The sequence below is a fragment of the Empidonax traillii genome, unplaced genomic scaffold (genome assembly GCF_003031625.1).
Source record: "Empidonax traillii isolate 1590-97213 ecotype Southwest subspecies unplaced genomic scaffold, ASM303162v1 scaffold170:size2694500, whole genome shotgun sequence".
NCBI lineage: Eukaryota > Metazoa > Chordata > Aves > Passeriformes > Tyrannidae > Empidonax > Empidonax traillii.
The window spans coordinates 1909477-1935844 of NW_020955363.1; the positions used below are offsets into that span (position 1 = coordinate 1909477).

The 26368-nt window shown below is 40.6% G+C and overlaps 1 protein-coding gene and 1 long non-coding RNA gene across 4 annotated transcripts in view; one reads left to right on the forward strand and one right to left on the reverse strand.

Moving 5' to 3' along the window:
- The window catches only part of LOC114058394, a 350005-nt gene that overhangs the window by 93963 nt on the left and 229674 nt on the right, over positions 1-26368 (reverse strand). The gene's annotated exons all lie outside the window — the stretch shown is intronic.
- The window catches only part of SLC7A11 (solute carrier family 7 member 11), a 90639-nt gene that overhangs the window by 27521 nt on the left and 36750 nt on the right, over positions 1-26368 (forward strand). Inside the window, exons 4-9 of one of the 3 annotated variants that reach the window (XM_027885716.1) lie at positions 3341-3415; positions 6031-6157; positions 10050-10165; positions 18112-18237; positions 20306-20405; positions 23650-23694. In XM_027885716.1, coding sequence (XP_027741517.1) covers positions 3370-3415; positions 6031-6157; positions 10050-10165; positions 18112-18237; positions 20306-20405; positions 23650-23694 — 560 coding nt within the window. In that variant the 5' untranslated portion in view covers positions 3341-3369. Of the gene's footprint in view, positions 1-2328; positions 3416-6030; positions 6158-10049; positions 10166-18111; positions 18238-20305; positions 20406-23649; positions 23695-26368 lie in introns of those variants that run through there. The other 2 variants (XM_027885715.1, XM_027885714.1) reach the window with 2 other exon arrangements.

Genomic DNA, 26368 nt, shown 5'->3' on the forward strand with positions numbered 1-26368 from the left:
AGAAATAATAAAAGGCTGTGCAGGATGCCAGCTGCTATTAGAGGCTGAAGGTTTATTTTCAGAGTATCATTTTCAGACACGTTGCTTCAAATAATTTCAGTCTAGAGAAAATTGCACCTTATACCTTTTTGTTCTGTCTTTAGAGGGAGTTTTTATGGAAGAATAGGGCTATTCTGGGTGTTGGACAGGTTAAGCCCTGCTTTTTCAGAAGAGCTCTCTGAAAAGACACTGAGCCTTGTCTGTTGTGTTTGCATAGTAGTTCTTGCCCTGTGATGAATAATTCAAATAAAGCTGATGGTGGGGTACAAATAATCAGAAGAGACTTTTGTGAGTATACTCTGTAATGGGGGCAGCAGACAGTTATGAGCCTCTTCCAGCTTCATACCCTCCTCAGGACTGGGCTCAGGTGATGGAAAATTCTCATGAAGTTTCCAGAATATAACAAATAATCCACCAACATCAAATAGACATTCCCTACCCTGGGTGGAACCGATAATTGGAAGTAAAGCTGGAACTCAAAGGAGAAAAACTGCTCCTATTTTTCTTATTTCTAGTGGACAGCATTGAGAAGCAGTGTGCACAACAGTACTCGTGGGGAAGGCTACAAATAGCAAGGTCGACTAGTGAGCTACTAGTAGTTAGGAAAAAGAGTCTTCTGCATCCAGCCTTCCTCAGGTCCCACCTTATAAATTTCTCTGGGAATTTCATGTGGTCCTAAGCTTTGCATGCATGCCATCCTGATAACCACACAAGGAGCAGACACTCTTTTCGCTGCGTGGGAGAGTGTTAATTGGTATGTCCAAAGGGCAAACATGTATTCCTCTGCCTAGTGATCAAATGATATTTGAAAGCCCTTATACTGTCCAGCATTTGTACTGGATGGCTCTTGTGGACAACTGGATTGCTGGGAGCTGCCTCAGGATTGTCTGGTTATTGAGCTTTTAGTTTAATCTTGGAACCATCTTCCTGTGTAAATAAAGGATAAACACTGGTTAGAAATGATTACCTTAAAGTATTACATGTTTGAAGATGTCATGTGTTTCTTCATTAAAGAGCCTTTGAAAATTAAAGGTCATCAGCCCAGTCCATGTCTGTAGTTAATGCTTTTTGCTGGTTTGATTTGATGTAGTTGCCTAATCTTATTGGGGGGCAGTGTGTGGAATGTGCATCAGGGGAAAACAACTTGCCTTAGCATGCCACCTGGTCCTGGCTTTGCATGTAACTACTTCCTTGAAAATTGGCTGTGGGGTGGCCAGAGAAGATCCTGCCTGCAGTCAGTCTGTGCAGTCACCTATGGCACATACCAGAGGGACAGTCACTTCCCAAAAAGGTTGGGCACTCAGTGCAGTGACAAGAAGAGTGTGGGCTGTACATGGAAATGAGGGATCAGCTGCTGAGCACATCAGTAGATGAGGGAGAAGTAGATATGTTCAGAAAACAGGCAAGCACTACTTGACTGCTATGCAGTCAAAATCTACAACCACTTTGCTTTTTACCTGTATGCATTTAAACCAGATAAGCTTTTTTTTTTAATGCCTTCTTTTATCTCAGTGCCAACTATTACAGGTGAGTTATAACTGAAAATACGAGGCTTTAAAAACACTGAAGTTTTACAGCTGCAGCGTGTCGATAGTCCTGGATTTCCTCTTTCTCACATGAATTTGAAAGCACAGTTGTGCTCTGAGCTCAGTGCCTGCTTTTTGAATGATAAAATGGTTTAACTTAGCTTATTTTCCCCCTCAAACCTAGGTACTAATTAAGCAATACCTGTAAGAGCAGTAACTGCAGCAATAATTTCTCACTTCACTGATCTAATCTGAAGCCATGAGCAGCTGCAATAGCTATGCCACGAAGGATCTTTCCCCTTTGACATATACTGCACGGGCTGTCCCTTGATTAGGTCACAAGTGTTTGAAGGCTGTAGATTTTTGCTTTCTTTTTGGGAAATGCACCTCTTTTTAACAGTTTAATTGCTCAGGTTTGAATTTGAATGATCAGGTCTTGAAACAAATGTACGTATGCATCTGATTACTTGTTTATGGGCTCAGGGAAGCTGTGCGATAACAAAAAAATCCCATGCTGATTCCTGAGCTGCTGGAGATCCTGTGCTCTAGGGTGTTGCCCTCCTCCTGCCGGATCCCACACTCGAGTCGGCTGTAAACTTTAACAGTATTTTTTTAAGGAGAAGTGGTGTTGTTTACCGACATCCTGGAAACAAGCTGCGCATATGAAAATCGCTATTCTGTGAAAGTAACCCCTGGCAGTTTGTTAGGCTGATTGGGGGGTGTTGCTAAGCAACTCGGGGTAACACGGGGGCTGTACGTGTCCTTTGGGTGGGTCCTGGTCCCTACACAGATTCCCAAAGAAGTAACATAGACGTGAGGAGAGACTGATCAAGGATGACCAAGAAGTTCAGCCCCTGCAAACTAACTTTTTTGTTAAGAGTTTCTCGAGAATGAAATTGGATTAGACCCAGCGATGACGTATCCTGTTTGATTTCTTTTCCCCTTGCGCTCTGACGAGCTTTGTGTTTAGGCAGGCTTTTGTTTCTGGCTCCGAGTTGCTTTAAAAAAAAAAAAAAAATTGGGAGTGTGTCTCGGGGTGTCGAGGGTGATGTGCTTAGCTTGATTGGCTAGGTTTGGCTCGGTCTGCTTGCGAGTCCTTTGTTCTTCCCACCACCCTCAGGTCAGTTGTGCAACATGCCCTTATGGTTTAAGGAGGAAAAAAAAAAAAAGGGGGAAAAAAAAAAAGTGAAATGCTGAGTAATGCCAGAGTTTTCTCAAATGGCTGATGCAAACCTGGAGAATTTGCATCATCATTCAGCTGGAGTAACTTGGTATGACAAGAGCTTAAATACAAGTCCACGCGGAAGCTGAGCTGGTTTCCAATGATAGGGCAGTACCAGCTCACAGTGTGAAAGCGCAGGTATTCCTGAGCCAGGCTCGGATCGCAGGAAGGGCTCACGAAAGTCTTTAGGAGCTTGTTACCTGTGCGTAGGAGCAGCTGGAAAGATAAGAGAGGAGAGAGGAAGAGACAAAGTAGTTGGCTACACAGAGAGGGGGAAAAAAAAAAGCCTTGAGTTCCTGCTGAAAACTTTTCTGCCTGTGCTTGCCGTCAGTGTGCTGGTGGCACTGTAGCATGCCTAGGAAAGCTGCTGTGCCCACGGTCTCTAATGGAAGCTACTTACAGGGGCAAGCTAATGGCAGGTTGTCCTCTGTGGACAGCGGACAGCCAGCCCTGGAGGGAAAAGTTGTGCTGAAGAAGAAAGTGACGCTTTTGAGGGGGATATCCATCATAATTGGCACTATCATTGGAGCTGGCATCTTCATCTCTCCCAAAGGCATCCTGAAGAATACAGGCAGCGTGGGCATGTCCTTGACTGTCTGGACAGCATGCGGTATCCTTTCACTTTTTGGTAAGTCCCTGAAAAGTTTCTAATTGGTCCAGAGGGGTGGCCAGTGGATTATCGTGATTATTTGTCTGATTTCACTATTGGATAGCAAGTCACAGAGCAGAACTTGAGGACCAATGGAGCTACAGGATGTTTGTGCTGCGGAATGGGTTTCGTGAAGGGTGCAAAGATCTGCAACCCCTGCCCACCTCACCCCTAGTACCCGGCTGGTGAAAGCTGGAAGTAAATTATTGTTTCTTGTGGGTCCCTAAAGGAATAGGAAAACCAAATGTCCATTTTATTCCCTAGGATGTGCTGTATGTATAATATTTTTCTCCTGTCTGTAAGAGGTAGTTTATAATTTGCTTGTAAGGCCCCTGGCAGCTGGAGATTACGGGTCATGTGGCTTGAACACCACTGAAATGTTTAGACAGCTCGACTTAGTTCCCTAGAGGCTAGAGCAAGGTCTGAGACGAATAATTCCCACTGTATGTTAGCTGTATTGGCATGAAAGGGAGCAAAACAATAACACTAATAACCCCTCTCCCCATTGCTTTACTTCATTCCTCACTCATGATGTTGCTTTCAAAGACTGGGCTACCAAAAACATTGTGATGGAAGCAAATTTGTCACGGGAGTTTTATTGCTGGCCTGCTTATTGTGAGAGTTATTACTAATTCTGTGTATTCTTGAAGAGTGTTAAATTCTGAAGAAGTCCAGTTTAGTTGTTCAGTACACAAAAACCCCATTCAGAGTGGAAAACCCCACCCTGGCCTCTGTGGAACAGAGGGTTCATTGACCTACTTAATGAGTTAATCTCAAAGAAGCTGAAGAACTAACATGAATATTGGCTTTATTTAAAACAGAAATGACTTGTTTACTGGCAGGAGGTAAAGAGGACAAATAAGGACTAACATGTGTCTGCTTAATAGGTGGAACAGGCAAATGCCACCTTGTGTAAGTTGGCTCTGAGTTTTAGGGAAACACAGGTGGTTTACAGGCTGAGCCCACCCAGGCCAAACAGACAGTCTGGGTGAGTTAGGAGCCATTTGGGTCAGATGTTAAATGTGTTATTATAATGTGCAGCATAATCTGTTGTACAAACATGGAAGTCCTGCCTGTAATCAAAATTCTCCTATCAAGAAAAACCTCAGAATCAATTTGAAACCCTGTCAGAAGACCTTGGTCTTTTGATTTAGTCAACACAGAGTTTGCTTAAGCACTGCATTTTTGGCTGTAACTGCAGTAATAGTGATTTTCTGACTGTGAAATAAAGTCTGTACCAAAAAAAAAAAAAAAAAAAAAGAAAATCTCTTTTATCAGACAGAATTTGTAGCTCATTTTCCAGACCTCTAGATATGAAGAACTATAATTTGGCCCAACAAAAGATACTCTTTCTCTGAGTGAATCTGTTACACTTTGGTTTTTTGGTGTCTTTTTGTTTTCCCCATGGTTGTTTTTAACTCCTGCATGACTGAATTATAGTTAAATCACACGTTAAGGTCACTTAAGGTCTTGCTGAGGCTGTGTGTGTAACAGGTATTGAAAAAATTTAATTTCACCCTGAACTTCTGCAGAGGAGGGTGGCAAAACCCAGCAATAGCTTTTTTTCAGTGTGTGTGTAGGGATTCCTTTAAGTACACTTTCAAGTAAACTGGAGAACAGATAAAAGCTACCACGTTTTTGCAAAACCCCAAACAAAGCAAATGAACTAGGATGGAATTTGTCATGATGTGGTTCAGCTTTATTGGGCTTGTACACGTGATGTGGTTTTGACAACTCTAGTTTGTATCTAAAAGTGTTGTGGCATAAAAGCATGCAAGGAACAGAGCTGAAATGAGTTTGTATATGTTGCTGAGCTTAACTCTGTGTTGTGCAATGCTTAAAAACTTTATTACTGTATTCATCTGGCTCCTCAGACTCTTCTAAAAGGGCTACCTATGTTTATCAGCCGTGGTATTGATGCAGCCCACCATGGAGCTGAGAATCCCCTGGCTTGGTGACTGCATGGTGGGTCCTGAGCTTTCACTGCATTTGGAGCACACAAAAACACTCCACCAGTGTTGAAAAGCCAGGGCTAAACCATCTTCTGAATTTTGTAAATAGTATATAAGGAGTACTCTTGAGGAAAATTCTTAGTTTGCAGTTCCCACTTCTGACTTTTTGCCAGTTGGTTGCTTTTGCCTGTGGCTGAGGAGAGGTAAAAAAGTCTTCAGGATTTTCTGCAGAGGTTGAGCCAGGCATCTCTAAGGCTGAAAGGAGCTGAGCAGACTTTGACAACAAAGCAAATGTGTCAGAAAACTTTCACTCAGTGGTGCAGTCTGGCTGCCTGGGAAGTAGGGTAGCTGGTGTGACACCCTGCTTTGTTGTCCCTCTTCACAAGATGAAGATGAGTAACAACACTTCTTGATAGTAAATAGCTTGTCCAGTGGCTTTACAAATAAATGTAAGTGTATATATGTACAGTTTGGTTAACTGCATGTCTAGCTGAATGAATTAAAACTTACAAAATTGATTGGAAAAAAAAAATTTATAGGAAAAGTAGGTATGATACCCTGGCAGCTCTGTTGTTTAGCCTATAAATGTTTTGAAAGGTATTTCTGGATGCCCCCCGTGATACCATAGTTTAATTCTCACAGGTGCCCTCTGCTATGCTGAACTAGGAACATGCATTAAGAAATCTGGTGGTCACTATACCTATATCCTGGAGGCCTTTGGTCCATTACCTGCTTTTGTGAGAGTCTGGGTTGAACTACTCATTATTCGGTAAGTGTAATGTGACTTTTCTGTTTCTTTTCTGATGGCAATATGCTTTTCAGTCATAAAGAAAAATGTCCAATATATGATGGGCAAAACAAATAAAATATATCTTGATAAATTAACTGTGTTATTTTAGTATCCATTTAGTATCTTTTACAGTTCTTTACTGTATCCAATAATGCCACTAATAATACCTATGCCTAGATACAGTACAGTGGAAGAGGGAAGTCACCTTTACATTTTCTCAGTCTTGGCAGTAGCTTTTAGAGCAGTTGCTGGTTTCTGTGGATAGAGGAATAACTCCTGGTGAAGCCATTGCCCAGTAGTGTTCAGAGTTAGGAGCACCATGTGTGCTTTATATGTCAGCCTGGGCCCCCGTTTTTTGCTTTTGTGGGGTGTTAGAGAACTTAACTCTTACTATGAAAAGCACTAGCTGACCAAATAAAGCAACATTAAGTCTTCACATATCTAAAATGGCCAAAGTACTGTTTTGGTGTGTAAGCCTTTGATATGCAGCCTTTGACATTGTATAAATGAACTACAACAGAAAGATGGCAGATCATATCAAATAAACTTTCATAGTGTAAATGGATCTTTGTATCGAACTCACATGTGGCCCTTTGAATTTTTCCTTTTATTTTTACAGTATTGCTGAGGTTGGAGAGCTTGATACATGTAGAACAGAGCAACTCACTTATGCATAATGACTCTGGGAACGCTTCATCCCCACCTCAGGCTGGTTAGCACTCCTTTCCTCTCTCTTCCGCAATCAGCAGATTAGTCACAAAAGCACAAGCCTCATTTCAGATCACAACTATGTTTACATAACAATGACAAGTTCTAACATAGACTATTGAGTTTAAAAGTGCTGACAGTGCTGAGTCATTATGAATACATAAATCCTTATGTTGTTTCCGGAGGAAATAATCTTGTATGTCAGATGGTCCCTCACATCCTCCCCACCCACGCATAACCTTTGAATTAACTGCATAATTTCCATCAAACGTGATGAAAGGGCAGATGTCTCAACTGTGTTAACTTTTTGCCAAAAATGAAAATCAGGCAGAGGAATGCGACCTATGTTTTCACAGTGCAGTGAACAGCTATATTACTTCACGTCACAGAATCAACAAAAGAGAACAATGTTACAAATATCCCTCTTAACCTGCACCTTGTTGAGGGACCTTATTAACCTAGGCAGAAACATCCACAAGAAACCAGGCTTCATAAATTCCTCTCCTCACAAAATAATTATTTTTTTACATATGACAGTGTCCCAGGAATGTCATGAAAATGCTCTTAGTCATCATGGTCTGCCCCACGCCCAGAAAATAATCATCTTGCATGGGAACGAACATCAGTGGACTCTTTAATCACCCGGAGAGGCAGCAAGGGAGGTGTACATGTTATAACTTGTGATGATCAGAGCAGCGCTGCTGAACCTCTGTGTAGAGTTTTATATCTGACTCCTGCATCAGGAAACTAATTGGCTGCCGCTATCAAAGAAATTGAGACCAGATATGTGTCTGTATTTGTTTTCGGCAGATGAAGTTGCGCAGACACTTCTCAGCTAAGCTGTTTTTTCCTCTGAAAGATTGCAGGATTATCACACTCACAGGCTGGTGGAGCAGTTGCAACCAAAATAAACACTTCCTACATATATCTCTGCAGACACTACTTTGCAGAGTAGGACACACTGAAACTCTGCCTGTAGACTGATTAAACTGTGCCAGCATTCCCTACTGTTTAGTTATGCCTTGCACTGTGCTGCTCCTCATCCAGTGTGAGTGGGAACTTTTTTCTCCCCAAAAGTCAGGTTGGGAGTATTTTATAAATATACATAACTTTAAAAAAAACCCCAAACAACTAATTTTCAAACAAGAGAAGACCATGTGACTGCACTGTCTGTAGTCTATGGTGGTTACTAAATGCAGGCTGGGTGAAAGTGCGCTGCCAGGTGCCTGACTCACCTGTGGTATATGTTGGGGCACTGACCTGCTCCTCACCAGATGTTTTTTTGTGTCCTTCCCCCTTAGTGAAAGCTGCTCATGTGCTTTCTATCTGCTCCCAAACACAGAGCTATTGAGGACTGCCAGCCTGCCTGTAGGATTATAGTCAGAAGGAAAAGCACAGTTGTTGAAAAAAACCTCTAAGATCATTGAGTCCAACCATTAACTCAGCACCACTGAATCCACCCTAGGCTGTGTCCCTAAACACCTCACCTGCACAAATTTTGAACACTGCTCCGTTCTTTGATCTTCCGCATCCACTGATTGACTGCACTGCCAGCAACATCTCCTCCCAGACATGAGAATGGCAGAGACAGAGCTATTTATTAGAGTTGTAATTTAGGAGCTATGATTTTAGAAACAGAGTGGTGCAGATAGCAGCAACTGCTTCTTTAAAAAGGCTTTTCCTTAAAAAGGGAGGGGAAAATCCAAGTTCTGGAAAAAGAAGCTGAGACTGAGGAAAAAAGTCTGCCACATCTCCAAAGATCTGATCTTTCATTGCATCTAGGGCACTTCAAGCTACTTTTGGCAGGCTGCAGTATTTAAAAACTGGAAGCCTGGTGATTTTCTTATGTGAGTTAGAAATATTGCACTGAGATAAAGTCTGTAAATGTCTGTAAAAATCCAGGCAAAATTTGCAAAACTGTTTGCTGGCCAGTGAGAGGAACGTCTTTGTGCAGCAGCCCTTGCTCGTCCATGCAGAGACTTTCTGAGAAAGATACTTCCACTCTTTGCTGCTCTGCAGCTTGGTCCAGCACCGCGTGTGACTTCTGGGTTGAGTCATAACACGAAGAAAGTGGGTTTTGTTTCCAGGGTGAAAATTCCCTTGTGGAAAATTCCTTTGTTGTTCAATGGAGAATAACAACTTGTCTGCAGAATTTTGACCCTCCTCCATAGCGTTTTTATCAAAGTTCTGTGAAGTGAGGTGTTACTTTATTAAATGCTGTATATTTTTTTCACAAGAAATTTGCATGGGCTCTAGTTTAACTCAGAAATCCTTTGAGACAGAATCATATACCCTTTTGTCCTTACGGTGTGTGAGTAGTGTGATAAAGCACAGATGCCACCAGCTGTCCTAAGAAGGGTGAAAGTGTCCTCCCAAATGGAACGTGAACAGACCACTGGAAATATAATATGCAGACCATGTCTGATTCAAGGCTAATTTGCTATTAATGTGTGTCAGTGCTAAGGCTTCTGGCAAACAATTAGCTTGTCTCAAAGAGAAAGCTGTATGAATATTATGAATATTTTGAATTTGTAAATGCAACAACTGCTTGCACATTTCTTCACATTTCTTGATTTTATGGTAAGTGCTTTCTGTGCTCCATGGGTTTTTGCTCTCACTTGCAGTGCTAGGAAGTTGTTAGTCAATAAAAAGAACAAATTCTGTTTGTATTTTAGAAAATCCAATTTTAATTAATTGTTTTGCATTTTCTCAGAATTTAATAACAGACTTGGGTACGTTTTTGGTACTTATTGCAGTAAACCAGAATTCTCGGCTTGATTGAAACTAATTTCCCTGTGTCTCTGAGGGGTGAGATATACTTGGCCACTAAAATTCAAACTGACTTTTATTCAGGGTTTTGCCCATGTAAGTCAATTCTGGCTATGTTCACTTCAAGCGAGTGAATGAAGATTTCTACTGATACTTTTGCTTTCCGATTATGGCTGCTTTGCAACATGGGTGTAAGAAGTGGTAAGAGCTGTTGCTGTCAAGATCAGAACCACTGGGCAGTGCTACATCCAGAAACCACGGGACATGTCAGCATAGTTACCAACAGGCACAAAATTAAGGTCCAGAGTTATGTGTTTGTGAAGTTACAGCATGATCCCATAACATCAATGTACTATTGCAGATTAATTTTGTGACTTTGTTGTTTTTACTCTAGCCCTGCTGCCACAGCAGTGATATCGTTGGCATTTGGACGTTACATTTTGGAACCTTTCTTTATGCAGTGTGAAATCCCAGAACTTGCGATTAAACTTATTACAGCTGTTGGCATCAGTAAGTATCAAAATTTTAGGTTTCAGCAAAGGGTAAAGATTACAGAAATTAAAAAAAAAAAGAGTAATCACTCGCTGAACAGGTAGTTGTTTGATGTGAATCACTAATGACTAGGCATCCAATGCCAAGGGCATCCACATGACATTTTGCCTGGGTAGGTGTGTTTGTGAACAAACGCATTAGTAGGAAGAACAGCAGACTTTATTAATGGCAGGGAAGATCTATTGCCAAGGTTGATTCTGTTGCCACTGGAATTAATGGCTGAAGTCTCATTACTTTTGTGGAAGCAATTTCAGTCCCTAAAAGATGGTGAGCCGGTGCCAGAGATATGGAAGAATGATTACCTGCGTTTAAGTGCTTTGCTGTACCTCTGTTTTAGGAGGCAATTGAGTGCCAAGTATGATGCCATGAAGAAATATAGTTCTCTTGAGTGCAGACAGGCGACATGAGATCATCTTCCCTAGTCCTACTCTTTCTGCCATGGCAGTAATCCTTGTTGAGGCACTTGTGATTCAGGAGGCAGCAACCCAGCTGTGGGAACAGAACATACAGCTTGGAGCACAGTTGTTACCAGCAACTTGTCCTACTCTTGCTAATTTTGCAGTTAGTATAAAAAGGACCATTTAGGTGACAGAAAGCTAATATTTGTAGCTGAAAGAGGGAGGCTACCCTGAGTGCAAGAACTTTACAGTGTACCTGGGATGGCGTGGAGGGGGCATGACATGGGAAGGCACAAAGGGTGATGGGAATGGGACTCTGGAGCCTGCAGCTGTGGCATTAGAGGCTTGTTTCCAGTTCTGTCTGGTCACTGGTGAGGATGCTTCTTGTGGGCACATATTGGCATTCAGCTGTGCTGGGAGGGGAGTGCAGAGTAGACCTGAGTAATTAGTAACAGGTTGTTCCTTTCAATTTGCTCAGTGCACATAACAGAAACAAAAGGACTGGAAAAAAGGAATTAAGACATGCAAAATGATCAAAGGCCCACAGGAGACTCTTTCAGTTTTGCACAATAATAGGGGTAAGGAGTTCAATTGACATTGAAATTTCCAGTCTCCAGGTTACTGTGGCTTTTTGTAGGAGCTCTCTTGATAAGTTTTCCCTTCTGCTGGGAGTATTAAAAAATCAGTATGTGACTGCATTTTTTTCTAACTTAATTATGCACAAACTATAGGTTTCATAGGAATAATTGAATTAAGGTCTTGAATTTTGAGGTCAATGACTTTTAGAGCTACATCTGTCTGAAACATTTCAGTGCAAGATAAAGGTGAAACAGATGTTCAGTAATAGTCAAGGTCACTGAGACAGAAGGAATGTTAAGTGAGGAGTCCATCAAAGCATTTTGTTAAATGCGTGTGGTTCAAGCACAATAGGTGAACAATTTGAAATATGTTTTTATTGCTTTTAATTTAAGTGAAAATCTGTGTGATAATCCAGGGCTTGACAAAATATTTAAACAAAAAAGTAGCATTGCAGGGGAGATGGAGTCAGGCTGAAATAATTACAGCCTAAAGGGAGAGAGGAGGTCAAAGCAGACTGCTCCTGTGCAGAGTAGGTCTGTACAGTACAGGTAAGATGAGCTGGCACTTCACTGAAAGAAGGGATTCTTGTAGAAAGCTTGTAATGGTGAGTGGGACAAAGCTAAGGAAAACGGTGACATAACAGACTGAGGTTTTATCTTTGCAGTATTCTCTGCAGTGGAGTTTCATTTGCAGTAGTTTTAGAACTTCTGCTATGCTTAATCTCAGTGTCTGACTGTTATCCTTGTATGGTAAGAATCAGCTGTTGTGGTGGTAATTGTTATGAATGTTTGGTATTGTGCATGTAGGCAGAGTGATAGGTAAGATTAAGGTGGTGAGCTGAACAGACACTTTGGAGCCCTGAAGATCTTATAATCCAATTTAATGGTGCCAAAAGTAGTGTTTGCTTCCACTGCAAATTTTAAGTTAATCAGAAAGTGAAATGGCATGCCTTTTGTCTTCTTATCTGTGCCTGGTCCCTTCTCTCTCCTTGCCTGATGAGCAGTCCTTGTGTATCTGTCTTTATTGTATGGGGAAAAGGCAGTGGGAAGCACCATTAAATTCTGTCCTTGGGTGAGACTTTGTTCTAATGTTTTAGTTTGTCATTTCTCATTATACTGGAAAGGACAGGGAGAGATTTTAAAAAATCTTGAGGTGATCCCCTGATCCCAAACACAATCAGTGTTATCTAAACAATTTCTTACAGATATTTGTCTAAACTGGTCTAAAAATCTGCAGTGTGGGAGTTTTTAAAGCCTCACATATTATTGCAGCCCAGTTTTTTCTGTTTTATCACAAGACAGCTTTTCTCTTTCCTTCTCCCCCCCCTCCACCTAAACCTCCTTTTATGCATCATAAGCCTATTATTAAAAGGTTGCCTGAGGTGGATGTGGCAGGATTGTGCTGGGGAGTGGCAAATATGATTGCTCCTCTACCAGCTGTGAAAAAATATTTCTTGTACTGGGGCTACAGCCCATTCTCCTCCCCACCATTCCCCCTCTGTGCCTCTGCAGAGAAAAAGGAATGGTGATGCAGGTAAGATGTAGATCAGATGAGAGTTAAAATGGAACTACTGGAAATGATGACCTTTAAAAAAATTCCTTATTCTTGCTTTATTATTTATAACAAAAAGCATATGCTGGGCACCAAACACCCCTGAAAACCATACCTGTTCAGAGCAATCTTGAACAATCCGTAGAGGCAAATTTTCTGTTCTACAGTATGCTGCTTTCATTTTTAGTTGTCATTATTACAATTTTTTAAACAAAACCAATCAACCAACCAAAATGTCCAAACATATCAACATTTTGGTGGAGAGAAGGTTGCTTATGTGGAGTCTCTTTTCAGGTATCACAGCTTTTTGGACCTCTAAAACAAAACCTGCCTGTTCTTTTCAAACTTAGAAATCACTTAAATTCACTTCGTGCTTCTTAAACGAGTCTTCACGAGGAGGAAAACTTAGGCAGATACTCGATATGCATATCACAGTCTGTCGGTCTGACAGAAACATTTTCTAAATTCAGTCAATTTTAACTACCTGAAAGAAGAGAAGACATCTCTAAGACTTTTATTACATCATGCATTTCATAGACTATCAGAGTCATAGAATAGTTTGGGTTGTAAGGGACATTAAAGATCACCTTGTCACGGGCAGGGACACCTTCCACTGGACCAGACTGTGCAAAAAGCATCCAACCTGACCTTGAACACTTTCAGAGACAGGATATCTAATTACAACAATTTTTATGAAAATAAATGGCCAGAGAAGCTGGATGTGCCCCAGCACAGGGAAGGACAGCTGAAGAAAATGCAAGCAGGAGACCAGCCCCTCTAACTGCCCAATTTTGCTCAAGAGGGACAAAACAGCCCCAGGACACGAAGCAAAAGGGATGTTGTCCACCTTTGTTCTGACACTCTCCTAAAAAGACAGTCTTTTTAGGAGAAAGAGTTTAAAATTAATTTTTCTCTTTCAGTGAAAACTGATAGACTCCTATATATTTATTGTTTCTTCCAATGAAGAAACATCCTATCACCGTGCCTATCATTGCAAAGCATTGTGGCAGTGCAAAAATGCCCTGTATTCATGTGTTGCTTTATTTGTATCTTCGAATTCTTTTCTTAATGCTAAACTTAAATATAATGATAGCAGGAAGGGACAATTGTACTGTGAAAAGTATTAAACTCTTCTATCTATATGTAACTTGAATAGAAACACACTGTTAACTGAGCCTTTTCCAGTCTTTCTACTCCTCTGTATCAGAAAGCAGATAAAGAGGTTTCAGCTATTAAAAACTCTGAGAATGAAAGCTACTTGCCAACTCACATGTTTTTACACTCATTTATGTGTATTTTAGGCATTTTATGTAGCAATAATGTATAATTTCCCACTTTTTTATTTTTTTGGGGGGGGGTCTGCCAAGGATCTCAAGTATCCCTATCTTTGGCTGTTAGTGGTAAAGTTATGCTTGAAAACTGAGGCCAGCTATACATATATATATATGTATATATATATATATATATATCTTTCAGCACTTGCTGGCAAATGGTCCATCCCACAAACTTTATAGGCAAGTATGTGAGTCTATAGTTAGTTGCCTTTTTTTTACCCCATCATGGCAGATGTTACAGATGCCACTCTACGGCTGACAATTTTCAGACAAGCAGTTTAAGTTAAAACATCTCTTGGCTTGCAGAGATAGCAAAAGCTGCTCTGATAGGTGCTTTTGTGCCTCCTGTGACCTTTAATTGCCGCATTAGGATCTGCAAATTGAAGGTATTATTTACGTTTTTAAAATGCCTTGACCCTCAAAGTCTGACAAGTTAAGGCAGGGCAGTTTTCTTGGTCTCCTGCTGAGGCAATTGTACATATATTCTTGAAAAGTAGGCCAGGATGTAATACTTACTGCTGCTTCTCCCACCAGATTTTGTTATCTGTCTGCAGCTGTGGCTGTGGGAGGGAAAGAGATTGTGAAAAGCAACATGATTGGTGTTACCATTTTGTTTGATTGTTCACGAACCCCATTTTGTTCTCCTGCCATACTCCCCTCGGTTTTCATCCATCTGATTTTTAGCTAGTTGCTTATTTTAAGGTAATTTTTTATGCTCCCCATTCAGTTGGTGGAGAAAGAGGGAAAGAGACACTTTCTGAAGGCATCTCATCTTATCTGGGATAGGCATCTCAAAGAGGTATTGATAATCATCCTCTGGAGCTAACTCTTTCTTCACTGAGGGTGCAGCCACACTAGATGCCTGACTTCTAGCTAGCAAAATTAGACTTGAGTCCTCCTTTCACTGCCCTTTTTCTGGGAAACTGCTCCTTCCTTCTGGTCTTTGCTGTGATCCTGTATCAAAGTGTCTACAATCAGTTTCTTTAAATATCTCCATCAGGCTTTATTCATAGATGAGAGATGTTGAATGATGGCCATAGTCCCAAGATATAATGGGACTATATATGAATCCTAGCACAGCTGTCATATTCTTTTCCTGCTTTAGCAGCTTTCTTCATGACTCTGTTTCCCTGTTGCCTTTCGCTACTCAGTTGCTAACACAGATAGTCTGCTGCTGGTATATGATAACAGTGTAAGCCCCACATTTCTAGACAGCTGTTATGCAGATAGAACCTTAAGAGTAAATATTATATTATAGAATACAAAATTATTATTAATAGTATACAATAAGGTTAATATATGTCTATATACTTTATTTTTATAGAAGACTGTAAATTCTTATACCATAATAGGTAGAATAAGATGAAATTCAAAAAAAATATAAAACTGGTCTCAGATATTCTACTCACTCAAGTCTCAGCCCTGCAACCTGGAGTAATAGTGGTGCAGTCCTCCGACTCTGCAAGGGACTTACTCCCGTGGAGGACCATCAAAGGACATTTGCATCAAGGGACTTTTAGTGATAGGACAAAGGGAAATGGTTTTCAAACTGAAAAGGGGCAGGTTTAGATTAGATATTAGGAAGAAACTGTTATGATGAGGGTAGTAATACACTGGCACAGGTTGCCCAGAGAAGTTGTGGCTGACTCATCCGTGGAAGTGTTCAGGGCCAGGTTAGATGGAGCTCTGAGCAGCCTGGTCTAGTGAAAGGTGCCCTTGTCCATGGCACAGGGCTTGGAACTACATGATCTTTAAGGTCCCTTCCAAACCAAACCATTCTATGATTCTGTGAAAACTAACAGTACATGCACAGGACTGACTGCAGGTGTACCATCTCTTCAGTTTCCCGGTTAATGGAGGTCCTTGCAGTGTCCCTTTTGCTTGCACTATCTTATTAGAAAGCCTCAGATGAAATGTTTGACTGACTTGAACTCATGGTTGGGGGTGGAAGAGGTTTTAACACAGACTGCTCACAAGCTTCTTTTTCTTTCAAGCCAGTGTAGCTCTTACACAGATTTGGTGTTTGTGATCTGTGCATGGCTGGCCATCAAGGAAGGTTATGAGTTCCCCTGTGAGTTGACATTACTGTTCCTACTGGTGCACCATCCAGTGACATTTTCATATGTGTATCAGGAAGGTGAAACCAATGCATTAGAAGGCCTGGAGGAGGTTTCTCTGAGGGCTGGATGCTCATGTTACCTACTCTGACCTGTGTAAGGTAACAGACTGATTGCTGCAGTCAGCTTGAACTCCGAGTAAGCTGGATATCAAATTGCAGATACTCTTACACAATAAACTCCTCCTTGACATTTTTTTGTGTCTGGTCCATGCCTGGTCTTCACCTTCTGGGCAAGAAAAATACAATATCCTGAGTCTTCTAGGAAAATTGAAATTAGCCAGTACTTGACTGTTGATCAAATGAATAATTTAAATATATTTTGCTTAAATTGCAGTTGTTAGTCTTGCTGGTAGTCAAGCCCCAGGAAAAGAGGAGGAGCCTCAAACAGCACTAATATTCAGCAGCAATCTAAAGGGTTCTTTCAGCATTTAAATGAGTCATGATATGTCAGTGTACTGTTAGAACAATAGAGTAATGAATCAGGCCCCTCAGATCTTCTATTGCCTGCCAGGTGTAGGTATACACGGAAGTAAAAAAGAAAAAAAAAAAGTATTGGGATCTCTAGTGACAATTTGCAGAAATTCGAGTGATTTCTCTGTGACTTAGAAAACAACGCCTCAGGTCTGAAATGTGGTGAGATACAGAACTGATTGAAGGTTTTGGTCTTTAAGATCTTTGTTTTGTGGAAAATATGCTAAATGATGTTGTGAGTTCATGTTGGGTTGTAAATTCTTCGTTTGAGAGTGGGACTCTCTCTTTCCCAATTAAAATTCCAGAAAAGTATAATTTTTCTTTCCTGGAAGTTTGATTTTATTAAAAATGACAAAAAACCCCACATTGGTATCTAGATTACTTGGAATTTTCTCCCTTTGCCATTGAACCAAAACTACTTTAAACTTTTTTTATTATATATTCTTAGCTTTGCCAGTGAACAGAAACTGTATCAAATAGTTGGGATAAATCAGTGGGGTTTGCTTCCAGAAAGCCTGTACTGTGCCAGGTCTACAGTGCTAACTAGTACAAAGTAGCAGCTTGTGCATCCTGAGATGTGTGATATGGCTGATGACAAACTTGTGCTCTTGAGAGAGCTTGAAGAGGAGGAGGATTGAGATGAGGAGCTACTTCATTAGCTCCATATGATGGCAAGAAAGAGAAGATAAGTGAACAGGTTTGACTACTACAGGTTTCCCTTTCCCTGAAGCAGAAGGGGAAGGGGGCTTTTTATCTAGTGAAATGGCTCCCATTTTACATTCTTTAGGGAAAATTTATTGATTCTGTTTTGTCAGGGTAACTGCTTAAATAAACTAGAATAATTGGCCCTCAAATGATAAGACCTACTGCCTTTTTCATTCCTTCATCAATTCCTGAAAATTATGGGTACATCATTTGTACTCTGGCCCTGCTGCATCTCTGGTGGTACAGCAAAAAGGGAGGAGAAAGTGTGGAAAAGAAGAGCAGGAGTAAATAAGGTAATAAGTGACAAATTTATGCAGGGTCTAAAAAAGGCTGAGAAAATTTAATGTGGTTATTAATTACTACCATTTTGTGAAAAATGCAAATCTCTACTCAAACCAGCACAGACAAAGAAATCTGGAGTGACAAGGGTTGGGCAATTAATTTCTTTCATCCAAGGCAGGGTCCTGCCAGCCCATTGTCTACCAGAAGTTGACAATTCTGAGTCAATGAAGCTGTAATTTGGTGTGGAGGGAGCCAGGCAGAGAAGGGACAAAGGGATGGGCCACGCAGTGGGTCAGGGAGAGGGACTCAGCTCAGGTCTTTCGTGTGGCACCTTGAAGCAGAACGGGAGAAGTAGGAGGATGTATTTCCTTTAATGCATTAGGATCTACTGGCTGTGTGACCTCTCTGCTGGCAAAGAGTTTTGTGACAATTATTTCTTTCTGACTTTTCTTTTTCCCCTCACAGCGCTGGTGATGGTCCTGAATAGCACAAGTGTCAGCTGGAGTGCCCGCATTCAGATGTTCCTTACCTTTTGCAAGCTTGTAGCAATTCTGATAATTATAGTCCCTGGAGTTATCCAGCTAATTAAAGGTATGAAATGAAAAGTAAATGCTTTTAAAGAGCTTTTATCTTTACCCTCCCCAGTCTTTCCCCACCTGCCTTCGCCAAATAATGCTTGTAGCAGCAAAGTCTCTTAATTAGTCTGTGCTTGCTTAACTGAGGCTCTGTCATGTAATTGATTAGAAGTGGAACTACACTGGGATGAACTGGTGCTTCCTTCAGCATGCCAATGAGTCTGTTTCAATCAGACTCACTCTCAAATGAGCAAATGGACTGTACTTCTCTGTAATTTGCCTTTGGCATGAACTTTGTGAAAAGGGCAGGATGGGTTTTAATGACAGATGGACATACATGCCTAGTCCAAGCAGAATGTCTCCTTTAACTGTGCTAGTCCCTAGTCATGGTACAGGGTATGTGGTGGGAGAAGGGCTCTGATTTCACAGAATCACACAGTCATAGCCACACCTTCCATTTGGGCTGGAAGGAACATTAAAGACCATCTAGTTCTATCTCCTCCTTCCATGGGCAGAGATACCTTCTGCTACACCAGGTTTCTTAAAGCCCCATCTAACCTGGCCTTGAATGCTTCCAGGACATCCACTGCTTCTCTGGACAAGCTGTTCCAGTGCCTCATGACCCTCACAGAGAAGAATTTCTTCCTAATATCTAATTTAAACCTGCTTTTTACAGTTTAAAGCCATTCCCCCTTTTCCCGTCACTACATGCCCTTATAAAGGCATTCTTTTCACTGACAGATGCTCAGCTACCTGCAGAGACTTTTCCATTACAGCCCTCTCAGCAGTTGGTGAGACATGGTGACAAACCCCAGCTCACTCTCCTTACAACAAGTACACACAGCACAGGCAGCCATTCAGTGCAGAGGGGCAGAATAGGGAGCACTCTTTAATGAACTGGTGGCAGATTTTATCTAACAAAAACTGTCACAGTTGTTGGCTCTGTCCCTGGGGATGCTCTTCTCTGATGACTCGCAAACCCTCCCATCCGAGTGAACAGCACAGCATTGGTCTGTGCAGTGAGCTTGAATTCTCAGGGACAGGCAGCTGTGGTTAATAAAGACTCTGAAATAAAGGTTTTCCTGTGTGGCATTCTGCTGGTTCACTGTTTTTGTTTTCTTGTTTTCCACTTTCTCTCTGGCAGTTGCAACACCATTTCCCACTGCACATTACACATGAAATGGGCAGAATTTCTTTCCATTCCCATCCACACCACTTTTCCTTTGGAGCAGGTCAGGCCCAGGTTTGTTTGGGGTTGGCTGCCCTGAAGTAGCACAGATAGGGTCCCTGATTCCCTTCTGTGGCCACAGCTTTTCCCTTAACCAAAAAGCCTCTGTTTCAATGGGAAATTTTGACTGGGAGCTCAGTAAAAACAGAGCAAAAGGGTAGAGAATTTGACCCACTGCTAGTCTGAATGAATTCTGCTCCATATCTGTGGAGGGTCATTTCTACAGAGGGAATTTGAGATATTGTTGGGACGTCTTACAAACCATAGAACAACTTACAAATTAATAAGAGCATAGCAGGAGTCTTACATATTTGCATTATATATATATATGATATAGGTAATTCTTATGTGGTGAAATATTAGTACAGTATTAACTATCACGGTAGGGAGTAACTAACTTCATTTTTCAGTGGTAGAAATGTTTAATATTTTGGGTTTATTTATCTTATAAATGTTGCTTCTGAATGAAATGCCAGCAAAGTTACTTCTGATTAAAATGCTGAACAAGTGAAATTTTCCACATCAAAAACTACAGAGCTTGTTTTGCTCTCTCATGTTGATATAAGTCATTGCTGGAAATGACAAAGTAGTGAATGTCATCAAGCTCAGAATGCTTTGAAACAAAACTAATAGGTCAAATTCTGGTATTGCATGGCTATGGACAGCACAAAGCCTTTTACAATTGCTGTCAGATTATGACTGCAAGGTTTGGGTCAGAAATTAAGGTCAAGGGCAGAACCTGATGTCAGTGAACTGTAGGGCAATTAAATGTTCCATGGTGTGATATATTTATTTGTTTAAAGTAGTAGGTGACCAAAGAGCTTATTTTTCAATATTCTTTTTGTTGATGTTGCAGGAGAAACACAGCACTTTAAAAATGCCTTTGCGGGGAACGATGCCAGTGTTATGGGACTACCACTTGCTTTTTATTCAGGAATGTATGCCTATTCAGGCTGGTAAGTGGATGAAACTTATAAGTATTTGTCCTGAAAACAAATACTAATGTGGTCTAAGAAAAAAATTTATTTACATGAAGTGAGTAGCACATTCTACATCTTTGTAAGTGTAGTTCTCACCACTGTTCTATATGCTCAGTGATTATTGTGCAAGCAGCTCTACAAAGGAAAGATTTTTCTTCTCCTTCAGATAAACGTGCACTGAACACTAAAAAAAGAGACGATAAAATTAAATTTTCATTAAGTATTTTGATAAGAGGATAAAAGAAATAATGAAGGTGTAATTTTTGTTGAACAAGTCAGTAATTGCATGAAAAACAAATCTATGATTCTGTTACAAAGTTGTGTGGCCCTTAGCTTTGCTATGCAAAAGCAGTATTTGAAGAATAAGAAGAAAACTATGATAAGATCAGTGTGGACCAAAAAACAGGGTAAAAAGCTAGATTCTTATGCTTCTTGCTCTGAGAGAATTGGACCTCCCTTGACAAGAAGCGCAACTGGCTTCCACAGAAGTCAAGTGAGATTGACTGTGAGCAAAGGCATGAGAATCCGCCTTCAGGTATCCTGTTCAGAACTTTCAAGTTGTTTCTCTCTTTCCCCAGCAAAGTACACAGCAGCTGGTTTGAAAGGTGCTGCTGCTCTTCGAATCTGCCTTTACAATTTATTCATGCTTGTGAGGGCTCCACGTTGTGCAGTGCCAAAGGGCTTTTACAGCAGCAGCGTGGGGTGAAAAAGGAGACTACAATGCACAGAGTGGGCTTATGTTGAGATAGCTTTGTCTGCAGGTCTTCCCTTTGCTTTCCATAGCCTCACAGGCAGCCAAGTTCTTTACCTCACACAAAAGGAGAGGGCTGAGAGATAAGGGGTTTATTTATTTAATTCGGAGGGACAATGGGCCGAGAATTGAAGTTCTCTGCCCCTCTGTAACTCCCTGGTTGCAGGAGGATTATAAACATGCACACTGAAATATGAACAGAACTTTTATATTAAATAGCAGGAGGGGACAAAACCCAAGAGAGTCCAAAGACTTTATCTGGGATAGATAAGTAAGAAAAGAGCCTGTCATTTTGAAGCCTCAAAGAAATGGAACTTATTATGTGGACAATCTCTACTTTCTTCCCTCTCTCCCCTATAACTGCCTCTGTCCTCTCATATCTATACATGTGATGGTTTCTCACGTTTAAAATATTAACCTAACTATATGTTTTTATATGAAAGCAATTTTAAAAGCTATTTAATATTATTCAGAGTTTGATTGCTGTAAAATGTTGCAACATAATAATAGTATTTTTGATGTTTCTTTCCCATTTCTTTCCATTTTCCACATAATGGTCCAAACCCCTACAATAAAAATAATCTCTTTTTTTTTTTTTTACTTTACACCTTCTGACTTTCATTTCAAGGTCCTTATTTGCCACTTTTAAAAGAAATTAGCAGGAAAAAGACCTAATTTGGCTAGTGGTTCTTCCCGGCTGCCTATTTGTCTTTGTCACCAGCTCAAATTGATTGCCTTGGAGCACAGAGGAGCAGACCATTAAGTGGAGTGTCAATACCCTTGCACTATCAGTTTCATGGGGCTAAATCAATACAATAAGCTGAATGTGAAGGAGTGTTGCGAGTGTTGGTGGCGTGTCCCAGGATGCAGGCAGAATTTTATGCATAACCTGCAAGGCTGTTAACTTTTAATGATGCAGCTTTGAAGAAGAAAACAAAGGCAGCATCTCTTCTATTTGTTGGTTCATCCTGCCAAGAGCAAGTGTAGACTGTTGGGTATATAAAATGCTGGGACAAGTAAAGAAAAGAATACAAGGCAACATGTCTTTTCATCAGTAAAGGGACTGGTGCTGGGCTATCAGAGAATCATAAAATCACAGCATGGTTTGGTTTGGAAGGGACCTTAAAGATCATCTAGTCTCACCCCCTTGCCCTGGGGCAGGGACCCTTTCCACTAGACCAGGCTGCTCAAACCCCCATCCAATCTGGCCTTGAACATCCACAACTTCTTTGGGCAACCTGTTCCAGTGCCTCGCCACCTTCACTGTAAAGATTTTCTTCCATATTTCTATTCTAAATTTCCCCTCTTTCAGTTTGAATCCATTACTCCTTGTCCTTTCACTACAGTTCCTGATCAAAATCACTTCTGTCTAGAAGCAGGACAAAGACCAGAAAGAAGCAGCTGAACATCTTACTTGTCAGAAGCCTTCTCTCTTTTGAAGTATCCCAACCTCTTCTTTTGTGCACTGGAAGGTTTAAAAACAAGTACTGAGGTTGTTGTATAAGATGGCAACTCTGGTTTTACAGAAGTTCATGTACAGTCACAAAATCACGTTTTTTTAAAAGCTGCGAGCCAGCACTCAGATCTGCTCCAGGACTTGTGATGGAGCAAAGCGTTCTGCCAGATCAGTTACCATTTGTTTATTCATTGTAGCACTGTTGGCTCAGATATCATTTGTCTTTCTGTACAAGAGCAGAAAGCCAGCATAAGGGCTGTATTGACTGCCCTGTTTAATTAGCCAGGATCTGACTTGGTGCCTGTCTCCAAGCCAGGCACAACTGTGATCCAGCGATGCACAGACCTAGTGCTAATAAATGCAGAACAGAGGGTTCAGTGACCTTGAGGCTTATGTTTGCTTTGTATGCAGGGCTGTGCCCGGTGAGTAGATCCTATGAATTTCCATACAGAGCTGTCACTTGAGTGCTGCTGGAGTACGACCAGAGTGCATGAAGGGTTAGCAGCCTGGGTTTGTGATTCTACAACAAACTAGTGTCAAAGTTCTTGTTTTAGAAGGGTGTCTTCCAGGGTGTTGTTTATTTTTATTGTTAAGAAGTCCTTGCTGAGTACTTTGCTGAGACTTTTTCCAATATAACTTGAAATTGTAAAAGGCTACCACCACAAATGAAATATGAGGCTTGAGGGTGCGTATGTGTGCATGTGTGTGTATGGAATTAGGGTAAACCATAATCTGCCTAATATGTCAAGGGAAAGCAAACAATTTAGTTCCACACTGACTTCACATTGCTTTTGTCTTTTTTTTCTGCTTTGCTGTCTTTTCTGAAAATTCCCTTCCTGACCGTGGGGATGAAGGTTAAATCTCACGTTCTCCTTAATCCAAACATGGCTCTGCAAAGTCTACTGTGATTAATAGCTGTGCTTAACTAAAGGCATCTTCTTGATTCTTTGTGAAAGAAATATAGAATAAAAATGTACCAAGTCCTTATAATATGTCTTATAATTCTTTTCTAGGTTTTACCTCAATTTTGTTACTGAAGAAGTGGAAAACCCTGAAAAGTATGTACCTAATGTTTTGCTTGACTTTTGAAAAACAGTCATAAAATTTAAAATGTCATAAAAGTAGTGATCTTCAGAAATTCTGCATGCTGGTCAAGCTGCTTGCTTACCAGCAGATCTGGTATCTATTTGAATTGCAACTGCTTGAAGATTTAGTGATTTTGGTCTGTTGTGACCTTGTTATGTATTCTGCTTTTATGTGCACAGAAAGCAGCAAACTAAGTAGATCTCCAGGGCTCCGGTTCTCCCCCTCAGGATACAACTAACTATCAGTGGCTTCTTTCAGTGGAAGTTACTGGTATCCTGTCACGGAAATCTTGCCCAAGAAACTTATCTGCTGCAGTATTTGTCAGTTTTGCTGTGTTTAAATATTAATCAAATACTTAGTTGTACTTGTTTTAGATGTCTCAGAGATGCAGGATCTTGAATACACGTAGCACAGCATCCGATCCAATTAAATCGAACAGAGGATATGGGTTGGAGTATGTTTCAAACCAAAGATGAATAATCTCACAGCACCTGTCTGTAAAATATTGAAAGAAAAGTTGTCCTGTTAGGGAGAATTTTGATTTGTCCCAACTATTTTGGTAGATACGTTTTGGTACATGGGAACAGTAATAAAAAAATCTATTGACCTTTTCTAAAAATAACAGAAAATATGCCTTGTCAAGTAAATTTGTTTTCCTTGAGGAAATTAACAATTCACTTGATCAAAAATTAATGGCTAAATGTAATTTTCTTAGCTTTTTAAAATAAGACAGCTGGCTGGGTACCAAATAACTTATTGTTTAGAAGGACCCCTGGTACTGTACACTCAGATAATATGAATCTGAGACGTGTAGAGAAATAAAACCCCAAGCAGCTATTGACTGGGAGCATGCAGAAAGTTCTTTGTTGGTTTCTTCAAAGTCTGAACCAAACTTGGTGCTGTTTCATTACAAGGAAATTGATGACAAAACATGAGGATGACAGAAAAGCTGGCAGATTTCCTTTGTTTCAGTGTCTTTGAGGTGTCTTGGTTGTTAGCAGGCTCTTTATTGTGATCAGGATATGAAGACTGAGGACTGTATGTATGACTGGAAGCTGAAACCAGACAAATGCAGGTAGAAAATGGAGCACTAGTGTTTATGACTAATCAATAGTGCAGATAGCTATGGGTGCCAATGGGTTTTTCAGTGTTAGTCTTCAGTTCTGACAAAACATCTTTTTAGGAGTTGTGCTTTAGTGAAATGTGAGTCCACAACCCTGAATGTGTTTCAAAGATGTATAGAGGTGGCACTTAGGGACATGGTTTAACAGTGGACTCAGCAGTGCTGGGTTAATGGTTGGACTCTACTGTCTTAGAGATATTTTCAAACCTAAATGATTCCGTGATTCTAAGTCATTTGTCTCAGTGAGAGCAGCTGGCTAAATCTTTCCAGACCTGGTACAGACAGGAACTCAAGATGGATGACCTAGTAGCAAATCTGAGTTTAATAATCAAGGAGCTGTGTGCTTTATAAAATCAGGATAAGCAGACATTTAAGATTAAAAAAAAAACAAACTTTTTTTTTTTTTTTTAATTTTGAAAACTTGTTCTGTGGCAGACTGACTTGAAAAGTGAAACTAAATCAAGGAGTGAAATGATTCTGATGCAAGACATCTAGTGCTTCAGGAAATTCTGAGGAGATAGGTCAGGAGCTAGAGTCTTGGTGATGTGATCAAAAATATTTGCTAGAAGCAATATCATTTGTAAATTATCATGTGGTTATCATCAATACCATGGGATGTTTTTAAGCACACAGATGCCTACCGTCCTTCAGGACTTTTTGTACACTTTTCGTACACTGTCTCTGCAGTTCTCTTAACTGAAACTACTGTTAATTTTCATTACAGCTATATTATTTATGTTGACTTTTTATTTTTCTTGTGGTTTGAGTTGGAGGAATGCCTATTTTTGATCATTTTGCCCTCTGCTGCATGGGACAGAAAGACATAGTTCCTCTTTTTTTTAAAACTAAGCACCCTTTGAAGCATAATGTATCACAGCTAAGAAAAGTCATGTGGGTTCAATTTTGATTTTTTTTTTTTTTTTCATTGCAACTGGAATGTGAGAGAAGAAGACAGTATCTTTTCTGCCTCTATTTCAGGAGAGCTTTCAGGTTACTCCAAGTTACTCTTGAAGTTATTTGTGCTGCTAGAGAGGAGGTAGTACTGGAGGACAAACTGCATAACCTGGCTGGTTTGGTGTATTCCAGGATGGCACTGGGAAAAAAAAAAAAAATCAATGTTACATGTGCAATGCTACCACAAAGCTGTTAAAAGTTCCCTTTATCACTCTTCTTCTTGGGGTTGCACTTGGAGAGGATAAGGAAAATGCCCAGTGTTCACAATCTCCATGCAAAGGTACAATATAGAATAGAAAAGAGCAGGATTTTAAACACTGCTAAGGAGGTGGCAGGTGATACCAGGGAAAGTCGATTGGTACAGGCTGTGCTGACAGAGGTCTTTGCACCACCTGTAAATGGGAATTCTGGACTCCCTTAATCTGAAACAATTAAATGACAGTTGGAACAGTTTTTTTATCTGGCTAACACCTGTGAATGGCTCTGTTGGAAAGATGTCTTGCTGAGCCGAGGCCTTCTCCACCACAGTTCCCAAAGATACAGGGCAAGGGAATTATTCCCAAAGCTGC